The sequence below is a fragment of the Salmo salar genome, chromosome ssa08, assembly GCF_905237065.1.
Source record: "Salmo salar chromosome ssa08, Ssal_v3.1, whole genome shotgun sequence".
NCBI lineage: Eukaryota > Metazoa > Chordata > Actinopteri > Salmoniformes > Salmonidae > Salmo > Salmo salar.
Window position 1 is genome coordinate 24,518,827 of NC_059449.1, and position 18,958 is coordinate 24,537,784.

At 42.6% G+C, this 18,958-nt stretch overlaps 1 protein-coding gene and 1 long non-coding RNA gene across 2 annotated transcripts in view; one reads left to right on the forward strand and one right to left on the reverse strand.

Moving 5' to 3' along the window:
* The window catches only part of LOC106597755 (NACHT, LRR and PYD domains-containing protein 12), a 65,216-nt gene extending 58,626 nt beyond the window's left edge, over positions 1 to 6,590 (reverse strand). Inside the window, exons 1-4 of the mRNA XM_045723108.1 lie at positions 6,519 to 6,590; positions 2,340 to 2,659; positions 1,920 to 2,086; positions 27 to 1,827 (exon numbers count right to left, since the gene is read on the reverse strand). Coding sequence (XP_045579064.1) covers positions 27 to 1,827; positions 1,920 to 2,086; positions 2,340 to 2,542 — 2,171 coding nt within the window. The 5' untranslated portion in view covers positions 2,543 to 2,659; positions 6,519 to 6,590. The remainder of the gene's footprint in view (positions 1 to 26; positions 1,828 to 1,919; positions 2,087 to 2,339; positions 2,660 to 6,518) is intronic.
* Positions 6,591 to 8,596: 2,006 nt separating this feature from the next.
* LOC123744239 (uncharacterized) lies at positions 8,597 to 18,955 on the forward strand. Its single transcript, XR_006770831.1, has 3 exons — positions 8,597 to 8,996; positions 10,155 to 10,220; positions 18,842 to 18,955. It is a non-coding gene; the product is annotated as an uncharacterized lncRNA (long non-coding RNA).
* Positions 18,956 to 18,958: the final 3 nt, after the last annotated feature.

Sequence of the window (18,958 nt, forward strand, 5' to 3'; positions counted from 1 at the left end):
AACATCAACTCAATAACATAACTTACAGTGCTCTCTTGCAGGTTTTCACTACCGGCAGCAACCTCTGATAACCTTCCTTTGATGTGTTGTAAGTCTTCAGGTCAAACTCCTCCAGCACCTCCTCTGACATCAGTAACAGGTAGGCCAGGGCTGAACATTGGTCAGGTTTTAGTCTTGTTTCTGAAAGAGTTCCTGATCGCAGGGAGGTCTGCATGTCTTCAACTAGAGAGTTGGCACCAAGTTCATTCAGACAGTGGAACAAGTTGATGATCCTTTCTGGTGAGGATTCCCTTTCGATCTTGTCTGAAAGGTACTCAACTGTTCTCTCAACTGTTTCCTCATTGGTCTGTGTGGTACTTCCTGTCTGTGTCAGAAGGCCTCGTAACAGATTCTGATTGGACTCCAGTGAGAGACCCAGAAGGAAGCGGAGGAACAGGTCCAGGTGTCCATTCTCACTCTTCAATGCCTCGTCCACTGCTCTCCTGTGTAAGTCAGACAACTGGATTGACTCCTTCTCTTCATCATCACTAGTGGGGGAGAAAACATTTTCCTTCTTGTCCAGACATGATTCTAAAGCATTCACTGCTGCTAGAAACTCCTGAATGCTCAGATGCACAAAGCTGTAGACCTTCTCTTGGTACAGCCCAGATTCTTCTTTAAAGATCTCTGTACACAATGCTGAGTACTCTGATGCCTCTGTGACGTCAAGGCCACACTCTCTCAGGTCCTCCTCATAGAAGATCAGGTTGCCCTTCTGCAGCTGTTGGAAAGCCAGCTTTGCCAGTTTCAGGATCATCTCTTTGTCTGACTGAGACAGTTCCTTTGGGTTTGTCTCTGTGGCTTTGTTGTACTTCTTGTTCTTCACAATGGTTTGGATGAACATGAAGTGTGAGTACATCTGGGTCAGAGTTTTAGGGACTTCATCCTTCTCTGCCTCTTTCAGTATCATCTCAAGGACAGTGGCTGATATCCAACAGAAGACTGGCATGTGGCACATGATGTGGAGGCTCCTTGATGTCTTCATGTGTTTGATGATTTCATTGGCCAGATTCTGATCTGTGATTTTCTTCCTGAAGTACTCATCCTTCTGTGGATCATTGAACCCTCGTACCTCTGTCACCTGGTCAACACACTCAGGAGGGATCTGATTGGCTGCTGCAGGCCGTGAGGTTATCCAGACGAGAGCAGAGGGAAGCAGATTCCCCTCAATGAGGTTTGTCAGGAGCACGTCCACTGAGGTTGGCTTCGTGACATCACAGCACTTCTCATTGTTTTTGAAGTCTAGAGGAAGTCGACACTCATCCAGACCATCAAAAATGAAAACAGTTTTGGTTTCACCATCTTCAATGCTGTCAATCTCTTTCAGCTCTGGGAAGTAGTGGGAAAGAAGTTGCATCAGACTGTATTGGTCCTTTTTCAGGTTCAGATCACGGAAAGGAAGAGGAAACATGAAATTAACGTCCTGATTTGCTTTTCCCTCTGCCCAGTCAAGGATGACCTTCTGCACAGAGACTGTTTTTCCAATGCCAGCGATTCCTTTAGTCAGCACAGTTCTGATAGGTTTGTCTTGTCCAGGTAAAGGCTTGAAGATGTCGTTGCATTTGATTGGTGTCTCTTGTGTGGTTTGTTTCTTGGATGCCATCTCTATCTGTCTAACCTCATGTTCATTATTGAGCCCTCCACTTCCACCCTCTGTGATGTAGAGCTCTGTGTAGATGTCCTTGAACAGACTTTGGTTTCCATGGTGTCCAATTCCTTCAGATACGTGTTGATACTTGTGTTTCAGTTTAGCCTTAATGTCTTGTTGGACTGTCAGCAGAGTTTGACCTGTAGGAAAACATTGAGAGTTGGGACTTTGTGTGTGTTTTATAAGGGTCTTTGTACCATTCTTTGTAATGTTGTATGGAATACAGTCTTACTTCTTCTGTCCAGAAGGTTGTGTGTGATCTTTAATGCATCCTCACTGTCCAACCTCTCCACTTCCTTATTGTCATCTGGTAATGGTTCCTGGCTGAAAGCAGGTGGCTGATCACTCTTCATTGATAGCAGGCTGGTTGTAGGGGACTCTGCTTTGGGCTTCTGAACACTGAACAAAACAGGGAGACAGATCACCTCATCAATATCTCATCAATACCTCATCTACTTCATTTTAACAACTGTATTATGGAACATCTAGAAGTCCTGATGTTTCTTTATAAAGATACAGTCTGCAATTGGTAAATCCATTTCTGGCCTTTTAAGTGAATGATATAGACCTACATTTTATGTAATTTGGGAACACTTTTCTCTTTAGTTTTATGTCTTTAAGAGAACTGTATATTTTACATGTCATCTCTTACCTCTTAGAACTGGTGTCTTGAGTCATTTTGGAGGCAGTGGTCTCCTCCTCTCTCTCCCCAGAGAGGCTCATTTTCGAGGCAGTGGTCTCCTCTCTCTTCCCAGAAAGACTCATTTTAGAGGCAGTGGTCCCCTCCTCTCTCCGCCCAGAAAGACTCATTTTAGAGGCAGTGGTCCCCTCCTCTCTCCCCCCAGAAAGACTCATTTTTTGAGGCAGTGGTCCCCTCCTCTCTCTCCCCAGAAAGACTCATTTTAGAGACAGTGGTCTCCTCCTCTCTCTCCCCAGAGAGACTCATTTTGATGTAAGTTACAGCTCACTCAGCTACAATAAGAAATAACAGAACAGTCAATATTTCTGAACATTGTTGAAGAACCATTAACAACACATTTACTGTCTGAGGTCAAAGAGTTAAATCAGACTTCATATTGTATTCAAACATACACAGTCCAATATGTTATTCATTTGATTTGACTTGGATCCCCATTAGCTGACATTTGTCAACATCTGTTATCCCCAACTCAACCTCTAGATGGAGCTGTAGACCTACAGCTCTACTCCATCTAGCCACAACCGTAGAAACACAAACAAACCATCTATGGAGAGAAATCATCAGTATCATAACACCGGAATGCAACATCCATCCACTTATATCAGTACATCTGTAACAGCCTAAACATTACAAACCTTCTATTAGATCAGATAAGCCTCAAGTAACTCCACACTCTCATAGAACTTGTTCTCAACTGGCCTACCTGGTTTAATAAAGGTGAAATAAAATAACAGACAGATTTTGGGCAGAGTAAATCCTCTCACTTCGCCTCTTCCTCTCTGTCCCAACTGACCTCAGAAACTTCTACAGACATGTATCAGAGAGGAAGAGGCGAAGCGAGAGGTTTTACTCAGTGAAAACTCTGTCCACGAAAATAAGCCCACGATGTGAGGAGTTGTTGTATGGAGGTCAGTGAGAGTTTGTCGAATTTGGTCAACAAAAAATTGAATTACTAATTTGCTACGTGAGGCTTATTTGATCTAATAGAAGTTCCATAATGGTTAGGTTGTTACGAAGGAAAATACTTTATATTGGAGTTGTGCCTGTTGTCATAGAGATGGAGGACTCATCATGGATATAATCTGTTTTAGAACGGACATTGTGCTTGAGGCCTTCCACCATTTTAAAGTAGTCAACTGAGTGGGAATTCCTATGAGTTGGGAGCAATCAGCCAATGAATAAGAAAATGTACTACTTTAAAATGGAGATATCGTCAATGGCACTGCCAATGCTGTCACAGAGGCTATAATGGCTACATGGTCCCACCAGATCTCGCCTCCTCCCACCTGCCTTCCCTCTTTGAGGACATGCATTTCCATTGTTAGAGCGGTCACTTGAGTATCTTCTCAATATAATAGACAGTCTTTGCTTGCATGCAGGAACATTGGTACATTGTGGGAGGCAACCTGTCTGTCTAGGGAGGCTAGTGATGAACAAGTTAGGCCTATTTGAAACATCACCATTTCCTGGCAGCATTTACCAGACAATGTATAGAAGGGAGAAAAAAAACATAACATAATTTATGATGGTTTTTATTTTATTTTTGGAATCAATGATTATAGTTTTATTTTTTTCAAACGAGTTTCTTAATTATTTTAGCTTTAGATTTGGTAACATAATTACGAGTTTTAATAATTTAATAATTCATAAATAAAAATGTATATCAGTAACCCACAACCTTACACCCCGCCGAGCAAAACATATTTAGTGGCTCCCCTCTTAACAGTGAAAATAACACATTTAATGTTCATTTCCTGCAATTCTGCACATTTTGCAATGGAGTTTTAATCACTTAATAAATCAGTAACAACTAAATTGGTACTTCGGTGAACTTTCATGATCCTCCCTCCTGATGACGAGAGAAATTACAAAAATCTTAAAGATACTGTGTATGTGTTGTTTGTTAACAGAATTACGAGGCAATGTTTTTTTCAACTTACAGAAGGCAATAATTTATCCAAAACTACATTTAAGTGTTGATATTAGTTGTCAGGAGTCTTATCTTCAACATTATTGTGTTTTTATGTATTTTTAAAACCTTTTTAGACTGTTTCTGGTAGATGTTTTCTAAGATCTTTTTCCATCTGTTTGACCAGAAATCAAAACCATTATTTATGCATAATTTTTCAGATGGAAAATGGTTGAAAAATGTATCTATGCCTTCTGATTTCCCCAAAACATAAACTCTTAGCTTTCATTTGACACCCAATTTGATATTTTGGGAGATTTACCTAATTTACCATCTAAAAACATGTAGCTAACATGGGCTAATAGACTGACTGCTGATACACAACCAGATTTACACACTGCACCATGTGTTTTCTATTATTCTAACGGTCAACAGTAAGTTGAGATCCAGACTGAGTTCCAAAACAATGTTTTATTACTGGTCCCGGGCCGCCAGTTGCCCATCCCTGGTTTAGTGAGTAGACACATGCTGCAGTGCAGTGCTTGAGTTCATTGAGGTGCGATCAGTTTATCTCGCCCGGCGCACCGGGGTTTACATTCTGAGAAAAAGTAGTGCTGATGATTCAACCCGGGGTTCACAATGCGCATAGATGTGCCGGTGACGTTATATCGAGCGCACCTGCAGTTCGCCAAACGGACCACCGCCTTCCTGATCTGTCACCAGAAAGCTTTAAACTTAACATGTGATTTAGCCCCACATTTAAATAGTTTATATGCACATTGTTGAACGTCACATTTACTTGACGAGACAGACTATTTTATTTAATGACAGCTATACATAATTCCCGATGCACGTCTTCTTTCAGAAAGTGAAAGTGAGCCAGTTTCCACAGATAATAATCACCTTAATGTGCTGTCAATCCCCTATAACAATAATACCATTCCTCATAGCCCTGTAGCCTATAACAATAATACCATACCTCATAGCCCTGTAGCCTATAACAATAATACCATACCTCATAGCCCTGTAGCCTATAACAATAATACCATACCTCATAGCCCTGTAGCCTATAACAATAATACCATACCTCATAGCCCTGTAGCCTATAACAATAATACCATACCTCATAGCCCTGTAGCCTATAACAATAATACCATACCTCATAGCCCTGTAGCCTATAACAATAATACCATACCTCATAGCCCTGTAGCCTATAACAATAATACCATACCTCATAGCCCTGTAGCCTATAACAATAATACCATACCTCATAGCCCTGTAGCCTATAACAATAATACCATACCTCATAGCCCTGTAGCCTATAACAATAATACCATACCTCATAGCCCTGTAGCCTATAACAATAATACCATACCTCATAGCCCTGTAGCCTATAACAATAATACCATACCTCATAGCCCTGTAGCCTATAACAATAATACCATACCTCATAGCCCCTGTAGCCTATAACAATAATACCATACCTCATAGCCCTGTAGCCTATAACAATAATACCATACCTCATAGCCCCTGTAGCCTATAACAATAATACCATACCTCATAGCCCTGTAGCCTATAACAATAATACCATACCTCATAGCCCTGTAGCCTATAACAATAATACCATACCTCATAGCCCTGTAGCCTATAACAATAATACCATACCTCATAGCCCTGTAGCCTATAACAATAATACCATACCTCATAGCCCTGTAGCCTATAACAATAATACCATACCTCATAGCCCTGTAGCCTATAACAATAATACCATACCTCATAGCCCTGTAGCCTATAACAATAATACCATACCTCATAGCCCTGTAGCCTATAACAATAATACCATACCTCATAGCCCTGTAGCCTATAACAATAATACCATACCTCATAGCCCTGTAGCCTATAACAATAATACCATACCTCATAGCCCTGTAGCCTATAACAATAATACCATACCTCATAGCCCTGTAGCCTATAACAATAATACCATACCTCATAGCCCTGTAGCCTATAACAATAATACCATACCTCATAGCCCTGTAGCCTATATCACATCACATCTTATTGATTAGGCTGATCACTATGAATCCACAACAATGTAAATAAACCTAAAATAATCATTCTTTAAAGTTTAAATCAATATTGTATTAACTTGGCGGATGTCTTAGCCCCTAAATCATCTCTCTCTCGATTTCTACATTAAATTGTGAAAGAACGCTACAAACCTATGAAACATCTTTATTCCACAACGTCCCTTCTTCTTCTTCTTCTTCTTCTTCTTCTTCTTCTGTGGTTTTATGGCGGAACTACACACAAAAAATATGTATTGCTGCCACCAACTGGACGGTTTGAAACTCAAAAATAAAAAAGTAATTTAAAAAAAATCCATGCGTAATAGAGAAACTAACTCAATCAACACTAATAAAAATAGTACATTGCCAAAACAAACAAAACTCCCACTTTTTCCTTCTGTAGTTCTCCATATCTCCCTTCTCAGGCTCTAGGATCTGAGAGGGTGGTACGGCTCTAGGATCTGAGAGGGTGGTATGGCTCTAGGACCTGAGAGGGTGGTACGGCTCTAGGATCTGAGAGGGTGGTACGGCTCTAGGATCTGAGAGGGTGGTACGGCTCTAGGACCTGAGAGGGTGGTACGGCTCTAGGACCTGAGAGGGTGGTACGGCTCTAGGACCTGAGAGGGTGGTACGGCTCTAGGACCTGAGAGGGTGGTACGGCTCTAGGACCTGAGAGGGTGGTACGGCTCTAGGACCTGAGAGGTTCTGAGAGGGTGGTACGGCTCTAGGACCTGAGAGGGTGGTACGGCTCTAGGACCTGAGAGGGTGGTACGGCTCTAGGACCTGAGAGGGTGGTACGGCTCTAGGACCTGAGAGGGTGGTACGGCTCTAGGACCTGAGAGGGTGGTACGGCTCTAGGACCTGAGAGGGTGGTACGGCTCTAGGACCTGAGAGGGTGGTACGGCTCTAGGACCTGAGAGGGTGGTACGGCTCTAGGACCTGAGAGGGTGGTACGGCTCTGGGACCTGAGAGGGTGGTACGGCTCTAGGACCTGAGATTGTGCTACGGCTTGTGCCAATATTCCATGTAACTCTTATGCTGTGAAATCGTTCAGCCCCGGGAACCAGAAACAGGAACCGCTCCGATCACTATGATTTCTATCTTCCTGGACCTTCTCTCCACCTCGACAGTTCCCTTAATTACCACAGCTATAAAGGCCACAAAGTCCACCTTCTCTCCACCTTGGCAGTTCCCTTAATTACCACAGCTATAAAGGCCACAAAGTCCACCTTCTCTCCACCTCGGCAGTTCCATTAATTACCACAGCTATAAAGGACGCAAAGTCCACCTTCTCTCCACCTCATCAGTGCCATTAATTACCACAGCTATAAAGTCCACCATCTTAACCTTTAAAATGTCAGGATCTTGCTGGTGAAAGGAAACCCCTGCATCCTGCAGTGAAGGTCTATCCACCACCATGGACTCTTCTGATGCACCATTCAAACCCTCAACCCTTTTCACAGCTGCTAAACTAAATGCTTGTGTTCCTAGCTCCAACAGTGCAGTAGTATCTAACAATACACAACAATACCGACAAATCTAAAATAATTAAGAAATATAGATATATGTGAAGACACACAGACAGACACACAGACACACACACCCACAGACACACAGACACACAGAACAAACACACAGACAAACACACACTCACCTTCCTGCCAACTTTAGACCATTTTCACTACAACCAAAATAACATCTGTTAAATATGTGTATGGACCAATAACATCTGTTAAATATGTGTATGGACCAATAACATCTGTTAAATATGTGTATGGACCAATAACATCTGCTAAATATGTGTATGGACCAATAACATCTGCTCAATGTGTGTATGCCAACAATAACATTTGATTTAAATGGCCCCTGGGTGTGAGAATTCAAAATTGAAAAATATATTGAGAAAGGTTGGTAAACCAATACATAGTCAGGGTTGGGGTCAATTCCATTTAAATTCCAGTCAATTCAGGAAGTAAACCAGGAGGAATTATACAGGGACCTGTTGATCTTCATGGAGATACAGCGCCTTCGGAAAGTATTCAGACCCCTTGACTTTTTACATATTCTGTTACATTACAGCCTTTTTCTAAAATGGATTCAATTGTTTTTGTTCCTCTCATCAATCTACACACAATAGCCCATAATGACATCACAACACCCCATAATGACATCACAATACCCCATAATGACATCACAATACCCCATAATGACATCACAATACCCCCATAATGACATCACAATACCCCATAATGACAACACAACACCCCTGAAAGATGAGTGGAATCTGTGTGGGTAGCTGGACAGGTAGAATGACTGACAGTGAAGGTGAACAGGTGGTCAGGGGTCAGGTGACAGAGGAATGGATGAGACTGAGGCAGGAATTCCTTTAACCATAAAGTGGTATATTTACTGGGTAGTCTGTGCTGCATAACAAAGGAAACAGAATAGCATGTATCCAATCAAATTCATGATCACAAAGGTCAAATCATAACAATCATTCTCATTATTAACATAATTAGGTAAATCAGCAATTCAGTTCAATAAGAAGTGTGTGAGGAAGGAAGGAAGGAAGGAAGGAAGGAAGGAAGGAAGGAAGGAAGGAAGGAAGGAAGTATTCCAGATATAAAGCAGGTAACTTTTTTTGCCATTTTAATATTTTAACATTTCGCATCCTGTATTTTTCCTTGAATGCTCACCTTCTTGTTTTTCTAGCTGAAACATGATGTGGGGTCATTCACAGTATTGTATTTATTTCATTTTTTATTACATCATAATCATGTGAATAATAAAAATAATTCTATCAGTTATTTCCATCAGTTTGATATCAGAATTGATCAGTTCAACAAACAATGACGTTTCATATTTCATCCTTTCAGGTTTGTCTTCATATGTACTATGTAATTTCATGACATATTAACCATATATCGATGGCATAATTGGCCTGTGATGATCTGTAGGGCCGTGATCATTGTCCATTTACATTACACAACAGGTTTGAAGCCTGCGCTCCGCGGTAATAACTATAAACAATAACTGATGGAAACAGATCCGGTGGACTTACGTTGATTCATGGACACACAGAATTAAGGAAGAGAAAGGTTGGGCGATGGCGAATCCCTCCTTTTAATCAGTTGAGATCTGTCGGACATTTCCCCCTGACCTAATTAAAGCGCCCCTGGCCCAGCTGAGCAAGTGGCCATGAATTAAAGGACGATTCCACCAAGTACTTGGGACTTTTCTATAATTTTTATTTTCCATAATGACAGAAGCAAAATCAGGTTTTTAGACATTTTAACATATTTGTTTTTAACTACCCAGAAATATAACTTTAACATAAGTATTCAGACCCTTTACTCAGTACTTTGTTGAAGCACCTTTGGCAGTGATTACAGCCTTGGGTGTGATGCTGCAAGCTTGGCACACCTGTATTTGGGGAGTTTCCCCCATTCTTTGCAGATCCTCTCAAGTTCTCTCCCTTACCACCTGTCTCCTCCCTCTCTCCCACTCCACCTCTCTCCTCCCTCCGCATTTCCCTCCCTCCCTCCCTCCACCTCCCCACTCTCTCCTCCCTCCACCGCTACCTCTCTCCCTTCCCTCCCTCCCTCCCCCTCCACCTCTCTCCTCCCTCCCGTCTCCTTCCTCTCCCCACGTCTCCTCCCTCCCTCCCTCCACCTCCACCTCTCTCCTCCCTCCCTCTCTCTATCCCTCCCTTCCCTCCCTCTCTCCCTCCCTCCCTCCACCTCCCCACTCTCTCACTCTCTCCTCCCTCCACCTCATGTCCCAACACAGGTAGTCCATGTTTAAGGACCTAGAGGAAGAAATGGACCTTACGGGTAGAAGACTGAAACATTTGAGGTTTGTTACATTCTTATATAATTTCATGTAGAAACATGTTGTGGAGAAGTTAGGCTTTCATAGAGAGACAGATGATTTAAGGGAAAGACATTGAAGAATTGTAAAGTTAATACAATACTGATTTCAACTTTCAAGAATGATAAGTTTAGTATTATTTACATTGGTGTTGATTGATATTGATTAGCCTAATCAATATGATCCAATGTGATGTTATAGGCTACAGGGCTATGAGGGTATTATTGGTAAAGGCGACTGACAGCGCATTATCGTGATTATTATCCGCATGATGAAACTACGTTAGAAGACATGAATCGGAATTATCTAAAGCTGTCACTAAAGAAAACGCTCTGTTTCGTCAAGTCAGTCAAGTAAAGTGACGAGCAACAATGGTCATAGAAACTATTTAAATGTAGGGCTAAATCAAAGATGAAAATGCTTTCTGGCGACACCGATCAGGAAAGTGGTGGTCCGTTTTGCTCACTGCTGTGCGCTCGATATAACTTGGCCGGTGCACCGTTGTATTATTTTACCCACTGGTTCAATCGGTGTCGGCACACCCTTCTTCTGAATACAAGCCCCAGTACAACGGGCGAGAAAAACTGATCGCACCTCGTGTGAATTTGTGGGAGATTATTCAATGTAACTAGGTACAGTTGCTATGCTGAGAAAACATCAAGCCAATAATTATATTGGCCGGATGCAGAGATGTCATCTGGTGCAGGACTCCAATATTAGCAGGCAGTATTTAGGCAATATTTAGACTGTCCAGTTTGAAGAGCTAAGACAGAATGGCTATATAAGGAATGGAACATATATACAGCTGTCAGATGTGGGCGTTAACAAGCAAGAACTGAGATGAGAAGATAATGAGGGGACTCTATACGTTATGCAAAGACAGAATCCTATAAAGGCAGGAATCTGTAATATGAGAATTTAGTCTTTTCAATGGAGGGGCTCGGCTCTGTTACGTGTGTAATAGGGTCCTTCCATGGAAGGGCTCAGCTTTCCTACTCTGTATTAAAGTCTATATTGAATTCACAGGTTCTAGTAAAAGTGGTACATTTCTGAGTCAATATTCCACCACAAACTCAAGCAGTGCATGTGTGTATTCACTAAGGGCACTTTCCCAATTTACGAAATGACGCCCTTCTTATACACGCCTTTCCTACGTACTTGTCATCAGTTTATATTCAGACTTACCTTATTAAGTTGAATAACGGGCTTTGCAGGCGTGGTTCCATCGCGTGCGCTGAATAAATGTAATTTAGTCACCGAAAACACCCACTTGCTGGCCAACAGATTTTCTGGTGAAGTTGTCATTCAACAGCGTTTTCACACGAAAGATATTGATAAATAATAAACACAGCGGTTTGATTCATCCTGAAAGTTGTCATATTCAAGTTGAATCCATGAAACATTGGAAGGTGTAAAAAAAAAAGTGTACAATAGAGGTTGAATAGGGAGCGTCCTATACATCTACCCTAATTCTCACTAATCATGGAACTGTATGACAACGGTCCAGTCGTTGTGAACCGAGCACCCGGTTTAACCTGTTCCGTGGGGTCTGAGTTCCATAATGATTCAAACAGGTGATATGTTCCACATTGTTGCACAACTTTAGCCTGATGCTAACGACCCTCAGGAACAACTGACGTGACAGAGGAAAGTGTAGGTGAACAGAATGCAATGATGCAAAATGTAAGATACAATTTGAGGAGAACGAACACTCAAGTGACAGTTATAAATGTATGTGGGTATTACTGAGCGTGGTTCTCGATAGTGGCTGATATTTAATGACATTATACAAATTAAAAAATACAACGGAGAACGCCCGGACATAGCCTATAATTAAAACATTCCGTAGCTCTTACATCAACTTGGCAGGTTCAGTCCTACAGAAGCCTAAAGCGGAGGTGTTCACATTACATCCACACCAATTATGAGGTCACACCAGTATCGGTGCGTGAGTAAAATCACTGTTATTAATATATAATTACTAAATCCGAGACAATAAGAAGACACAGTGGTAGAATAAATTCAACCATACCTTTGTTTAATCACAAAACCGGATAGAAACCTCTGTCCAGTGAAGTCCACAAAGCATATTGTATTTAACAAACAGTTACATGACCTACAGCATGGTCAAGCAAGTTAATGTTTCCGACATTTCTGGACCACTAAACAACTATTAATTTAGAACCACAGAGAGTTACTGCACGTTGTAAAGAATGGTTCATGGTACTGATGTCTGTGCGTGTTCGTACAAGTAGAAAAAACATGTTGACTCACCCTAATTGTAGAGAAACACCAATGACATCCTCCTCTCTGTCATGTTGACAAAACGGTCTATCACTCTGTTATACAGTACACTGTCTATCACTGTTATACAGTACACGGTCTATCACTCTGTTATACAGTACACAGTCTATCACTCTGTTATACAGTACACTGTCTATCACTGTTATACAGTACACGGTCTATCACTCTGTTATACAGTACACAGTCTATCACTCTGTTATACAGTACACAGTCTATCACTCTGTTATACAGTACACAGTCTATCACTCTGTTATACAGTACACTGTCTATCACTCTGTTATACAGTACACGGTCTATCACTGTTATACAGTACACTGTCTATCACTCTGTTATACAGTGCACAGTCTATCACTCTGTTATACAGTACACTGTCTATCACTCTGTTATACAGTACACTGTCTATCACTGTTATACAGTACACGGTCTATCACTGTTATACAGTACACGGTCTATCACTGTTATACAGTACACGGTCTTTCACTGTTATACAGTACACAGTCTATCACTGTTATACAGTACACGGTCTATCACTCTGTCATACAGTACCCACTTTTCTTGTTTGTTGTCCTAGGCTACATGGCTAAAATGCTTGCTCGCTAGCCTAACTTCCATTCATGGGTAACATTAGCTAGTTAACATTAGCCTTCTACATCTAGCTACATATTGAACTTCTATCCTCTCAGGCCAGGAGCAAAACAATGTATGAATTAATGGTCGGATCAGAATCACCGTTATAATCATTGGCAGTATGGAGTATTAAGTAAAACCACAAGTTAGAATCCCTATCTACATCCATGGCTAATTTAGGAAAGGGACAATTTTAACCTCTTCGCTATAGGGGGCAGTATTTTCACGGCCGGATAAAAAAACGGACCCGATTTAATCTGATTATTACTCCTGCCCAGAAACTAGAATATGCATATAATTATTAGCTTTGGATAGAAAACACTCCACAGTTTCTAAAACTGTTTGAATGGTGTCTGTGAGTATAACAGAACTCATTTGGCAGGCCAAAACCTGAGAAGATTCCAAACAGGAAGCACCCTCTCTGACTATTTCTTGGCCTTCTTGATCATCTCTATCCAAAACAGGGGATCTCTGCTGTAACGTGACATTTTCTAACGCTCCCATAGGCTCTCAGAAGGCGCCAGAACGTTGAATGATGACTTTGCAGGCCATGGCTGAAAAACAGTAGCGCATTTGGATAGTGGTCGATCTGAGAACAATGAGACTGGGGGCGCGTGCACGAGACGACTCCATGTTTTTATTTTTTCGTCTTTGAACGAAAACAGGGTTTCCCGGTCGGAATATTATCGCTTTTTTATGAGAAAAATGCATAAAAATTTATTTTAAACAGCGTTTGACATGCGTCGAAGTACGGTAATGGAATATTTTGAATTTTTTTGTCACGAAACGCGCCGGGCGTGTCACCCTTCTTTACCCTTCGGATAGTGTCTTGAATGCACGAACAAAACGCCGCTATTTGGATATAACTATGGATTATTTGGAACCAAACCAACATTTGTTATTGAAGTAGAAGTCCTGGGAGTGCATTCTGACGAAGAACAGCAAAGGTAATCCAATTTTTCATATAGTAAATCTGAGTTTGGTGAGTACCAAACTTGGTGGGTGTCAAAATAGCTAGCCATGATGGCCGGGTTATCTACTCAGAATATTGCAAAATGTGCTTTCACCGAAAAGCTATTTTAAAATCGGACACCGCGATTGCATAAAGGAGTTCTGTATCTATAATTCTTAAAATAATTGTTATGTTTTTTGTGAATGTTTATCGTGAGTAATTTAGTAAATTCACCGGAAGTGTTCGGTGGGAATGCTAGTTCTGAACGTCACATGCTAATGTAAAAGCTGTTTTTTGATATAAATATGAACTTGATTGAACAATACATGCATGTATTGTATAACATAATGTCCTAGGAGTGTCATCTGATGAAGATCATCAAAGGTTAGTGCTGCATTTAGCTGTGGTTTTGTTTTTGTGACATTATATGCTAGCTTAAAAAATGGGTGTCTGATTATTTCTGGCTGGGTACTCTGCTGACATAATCTAATGTTTTGCTTTCGCTGTAAAGCCTTTTTGAAATCGGACAGTGTGGTTAGATAAAGGAGAATCTTGTCTTTAAAATGGTGTAAAATAGTCATATGTTTGAAAAATTGAAGTTTTCGGATTTTCGAGGAGTTTGTATTTCGCGCCACGCCTATCATTGGATATTGGAGCAGGTGTTCCGCTAGCGGAACGTCTAGATATAATCCATAGTTATATCCAAATAGCGGCGTTTAGTTGTGCGTTCAAGACACTATCCGAAGTGTAAAGAAGGGTGACGCGCCCGGGCGTTTCGTGACAAAAAAAAATCTAAATATTCCATTACCGTACTTCGAAGCATGTCAAACGCTGTTTAAAATCAATTTTTATGCGATTTTTCTCGTAAAAAAGCGATAATATTCCGACCGGGAAACGTTGTTTTCGTTCAAAGACTGAAAATGTAAAATGGACTCTTCACGTGCATGCGCACACCAGTTTCATTGTTCTCAGATCGACCACTATCCAAATGCGCTACTGTTTTTCGCCCAGGGACTGCAGAGTCATCATTCCCCGTTCTGGTGCCTTCTGAGAGCCTATGGGAGCCTTAGAAAATGTCACGTTACTGCAGAGATCCTCTGTTTTCCATAAAGAGGCTATAGAAGGCCAAGAAATGGTCAGAGAGGGCACTTCATGTATAGAATCTTCTCAGGTTTTGGCCTGCCATATGTGTTCTGTTATACTCACAGACACCATTCAAACAGTTTTAGAAACTTTAGGGTGTTTTCTATCCAAATCAAACAATTATATGCATATTCTAGTTTCTGGGCAGGAGTAATAACCAGATTAAATCGGGTACGTTTTTTATCCGGCCGTGAAAATACTGCCCCCTATCCTAAACAGGTTAAGGAGAAGTGTATCTTTAAAATGGTGTAAAATAGTCGTATGTTTGAGAAATTGACATTATTATATTTTTAATGTTTTGCATTTCGCGCCCTGCTGTTCCATTGGATGTTGGCTAGACGTTCCGCCAGCAGAACGGCTATAGCCAACAGGTTTTAACTATCCCCCTCACCCTCTTGGTCGGGGACCCAGAACTGCTCTTCAGGCCCATAACCTTCCCAGTCCACTAGGTAGTGAATGCGACCTCTCAGGCGTTTGGAATCAAGGATGCCTCGTATAGCGTAGGCAGGTTCCCCTCCGATGTCCAACGATGGGGGCATACTGCGGGTAGACCGGAGGATGAAGGGGACCGGTTTTAGCAGAGACACATGGAAGGACGAGGAGATTTTATACTGATGGGGTAACTGGAGGCTGTACGTGACAGGGTAGATGCGATGGGTTATCTTGAAGGGACCAATGAAACGAGGACAGAACGTTTTGCAGAGGAGGCAGAGCCGGATGTCTCTGGTAGAAAGCCACACACCGGGGTGAAAGAGTGGCGTAGGTCGGCAACGTCTGTCGGCAAAGCATTTCTGGGTATTAGAGGATTCCTGCTGATGCCGGTGAGCGGTCTCCCATACCCGCTCACTACGCCGAAACCAGTCGTTGACAGCTGGGACAGTACCAGGCTCCACCTCCCAGGGAAACATGGGGGGTTGGTAACCAAGGACACACTGAAACGGAGTAATGCGGAGGGATGAGTGCATGAGTGAGTTCTGAATGTATTCGGCCCAGGCCATATACCGACTCCAGTCGTGTGGAGAGGTAGAACATTGTTGTCGGAGGTACTTCCCCATTTCTTGGTTCAGGCGTTCCGTCTGCCCGTTGGTCTGGGGGTGTTACCCGGAAGAGATGCTGAGAGCGACCCCAAGTCGGTCACAGAAGGCTCGCCACACCCGGGAGACAAACTGGGGCCCACGGTCAGAGATGATTTCCTCCAGAATCTCATACAGACGGAACACCTGCTGGAACATACACTCCGCCAATTCCATGGCATTAGGTAGATGAGGAAGAGGACCCAGATGACACATTTTTGAAAAACAGTCTACTATGACAAGGATGGTGGTATTACCAGAGAATTCAGGAAGGGAGATGACGAGGGCTTTTGGTTTGGGCGCAGACTGGACAGGAGAGTACGTAATCCCTTACGTCGGATGCCAGTGAGGACCACCATAACTTCCGGGCTAGAAGTTCGGTGGTTCATGTAATGTCCAGATGTCCTGACCCCAAGGACATGTGACAACATTGCATCAGTTGGGGTCTAACAGCTGCTGGTACGTAACTCTTCCCAGCTGGTGTCTCAGGAGGAGCCGGGTCTGAGGTTAGGGCTTCTTGTATGGCAGAGTGAACCTCCCACTGTACCGGTACCATAATGCAAGAGGAAGGCAGAATGGGTGTAGGGTCTGAGTTACTGGTCGGAAGGTCAAACTGGCGAGAGAGAGCATCAGCTTTTACGTTTTTCTTTCCAGGGATGTAAGTAACATGAAAATGGAAGCATGTGAAGAATAGAGCCCAGCCGGCTTGTCTGGAGTTTCTCTTGGCCCCTCTGATATATTCCAGATTACGATGATCTGTGAGGGGATGTTTGCACCCTTCAACCAGTGGCGCCACTCCTCGAGGGCTAGCTTGACGGAGAGGAGTTCTCTGTTTCCCACATCGTAATTCCTCTCAGCGGGGGATAACTTCCTCGAGAAGAAGGCACAGATATGTGATTTTGAAGGTGTTCCCACCCGCTGAGAGAGTATGGCTCCTACTTCGGAGGCACTGAATTTCCCTGCGAGCCCTCTTCGGTAGACGGTATGTAAAGCAGCCTCATTCCATTCACTCCCTGCAGCCATGGTGCGGAACTCAAAGGCGTACTCGGCAGCTGAATTGCGTCCTTGATGAAGTTCTATGAGGAGGTCTCCTATAGGACGACTGGAGGGGGAGTGATCGAATACCTCTTTGAAGAGGGTGTGGAAATGGGTCTCGGATCTGAGTTCTGTGCTGTTGGCAGTCCACATGGCGGTGGCCCAATCCAGGGCTTTGCCTGTGAGTAGAGACACAACAAAATCCACCCTGCTCTTGTCGGTGGAGAAGATAGTGGGGTTGTGCTCAATGTATTTGCTGCATTGCATCAGAAATCCCTGACATTTCCCAGGTGAACCGTCATATTTTCCAGGCATGGATATGAACGAAGGAGGGCTATGGGTTACAATACCTGGCATCGGAAGAGTAGGGATAGGCTGGCGGAGAAGATTGCAAATTTCCCCCATAAACTCCTCTTGCTGGGTTAGGAGCCGCAGTAGCACCGCTGAATCCATTCCGTTTTTAGTTGAGGTATTTTGTAATGAATATTCAGGGGAAAACTGTGTAGATTCACGCAGAGCGCAGCAGATGTTGATTAAGCCTTCGCAGAAGGCAGGAATCATGGTCACAAGCAGGCAATGGTTAAATACAGGTAGAAAGTCAAAGAAATCAAACAATACCTCACAACCATACAAACAGAAAGAACTGAACTAAATAGGGAGCTGATGAGGCCAGGTGAGAAACAACACAGGTGAAATCAACAAACAAAATTGAAAGACAGGGCTACGTTCCAGAACACAAAGAAACAGGGCTACGTTCCAGAACACAAAGAAACAGGGCTACGTTCCAGAACACAAAGAAACAGGGCTACGTTCCAGAACACAAAGAAACAGGGCTACGTTCCAGAACACAAAGAAACAGGGCTACGTTCCAGAACACAAAGAAACAGGGCTACGTTCCAGAACACAAAGAAACAGGGCTACGTTCCAGAACACAAAGAAAAAGCAGAACCTTACACTTGGTATAGAATAAATACCTGCCAGCTATTTTAACTGTCTGTAATGTCTACTTGGTAAATGTTCGTAATGTCTACTACCGTCTTTCAATCTAAACTGTAACGTCTTTTTAGTTGTGTGTACCCCAGGTAGACTAGCTGTTGTTATGTAGTCAGTGGATCCAACCAGGTAGACTAGCTGTTGTTCTGGAGTCAGGGGATCCAACCAGGTAGACTAGCTGTTGTTATGGAGTCAGGGGATCCAACCAGGTAGACTAGCTGTTGTTATGTAGTCAGAGGATCCAACCAGGTACTCTAGCTGTTGTTATGGAGTCAGGGGATCCAACCAGGTAGACTAGCTGTTGTTATGGAGTCAGAGGATCCAACCAGGTAGACTAGCTGTTGTTATGGAGTCAGCTAATGGGGACCCAAGTCAAATCACATGAAGTCTCTGTTTTAAACAGACAGTAAATGTGTTGTCATTGTTAATGGTTCTTCAATGTTCAGAAATATTGACTGTTCTGTTATCTCTCATTGTAGCTGAGTGAGCTGTGACTTACATCTAAAATGAGCCTCTCTGGGGAGAGAGAGGAGACCACTGCCTCTAAAATGAGTCTCTCTGGGGAACGAGAGGAGGGGACCACTGCCTCTAAAATG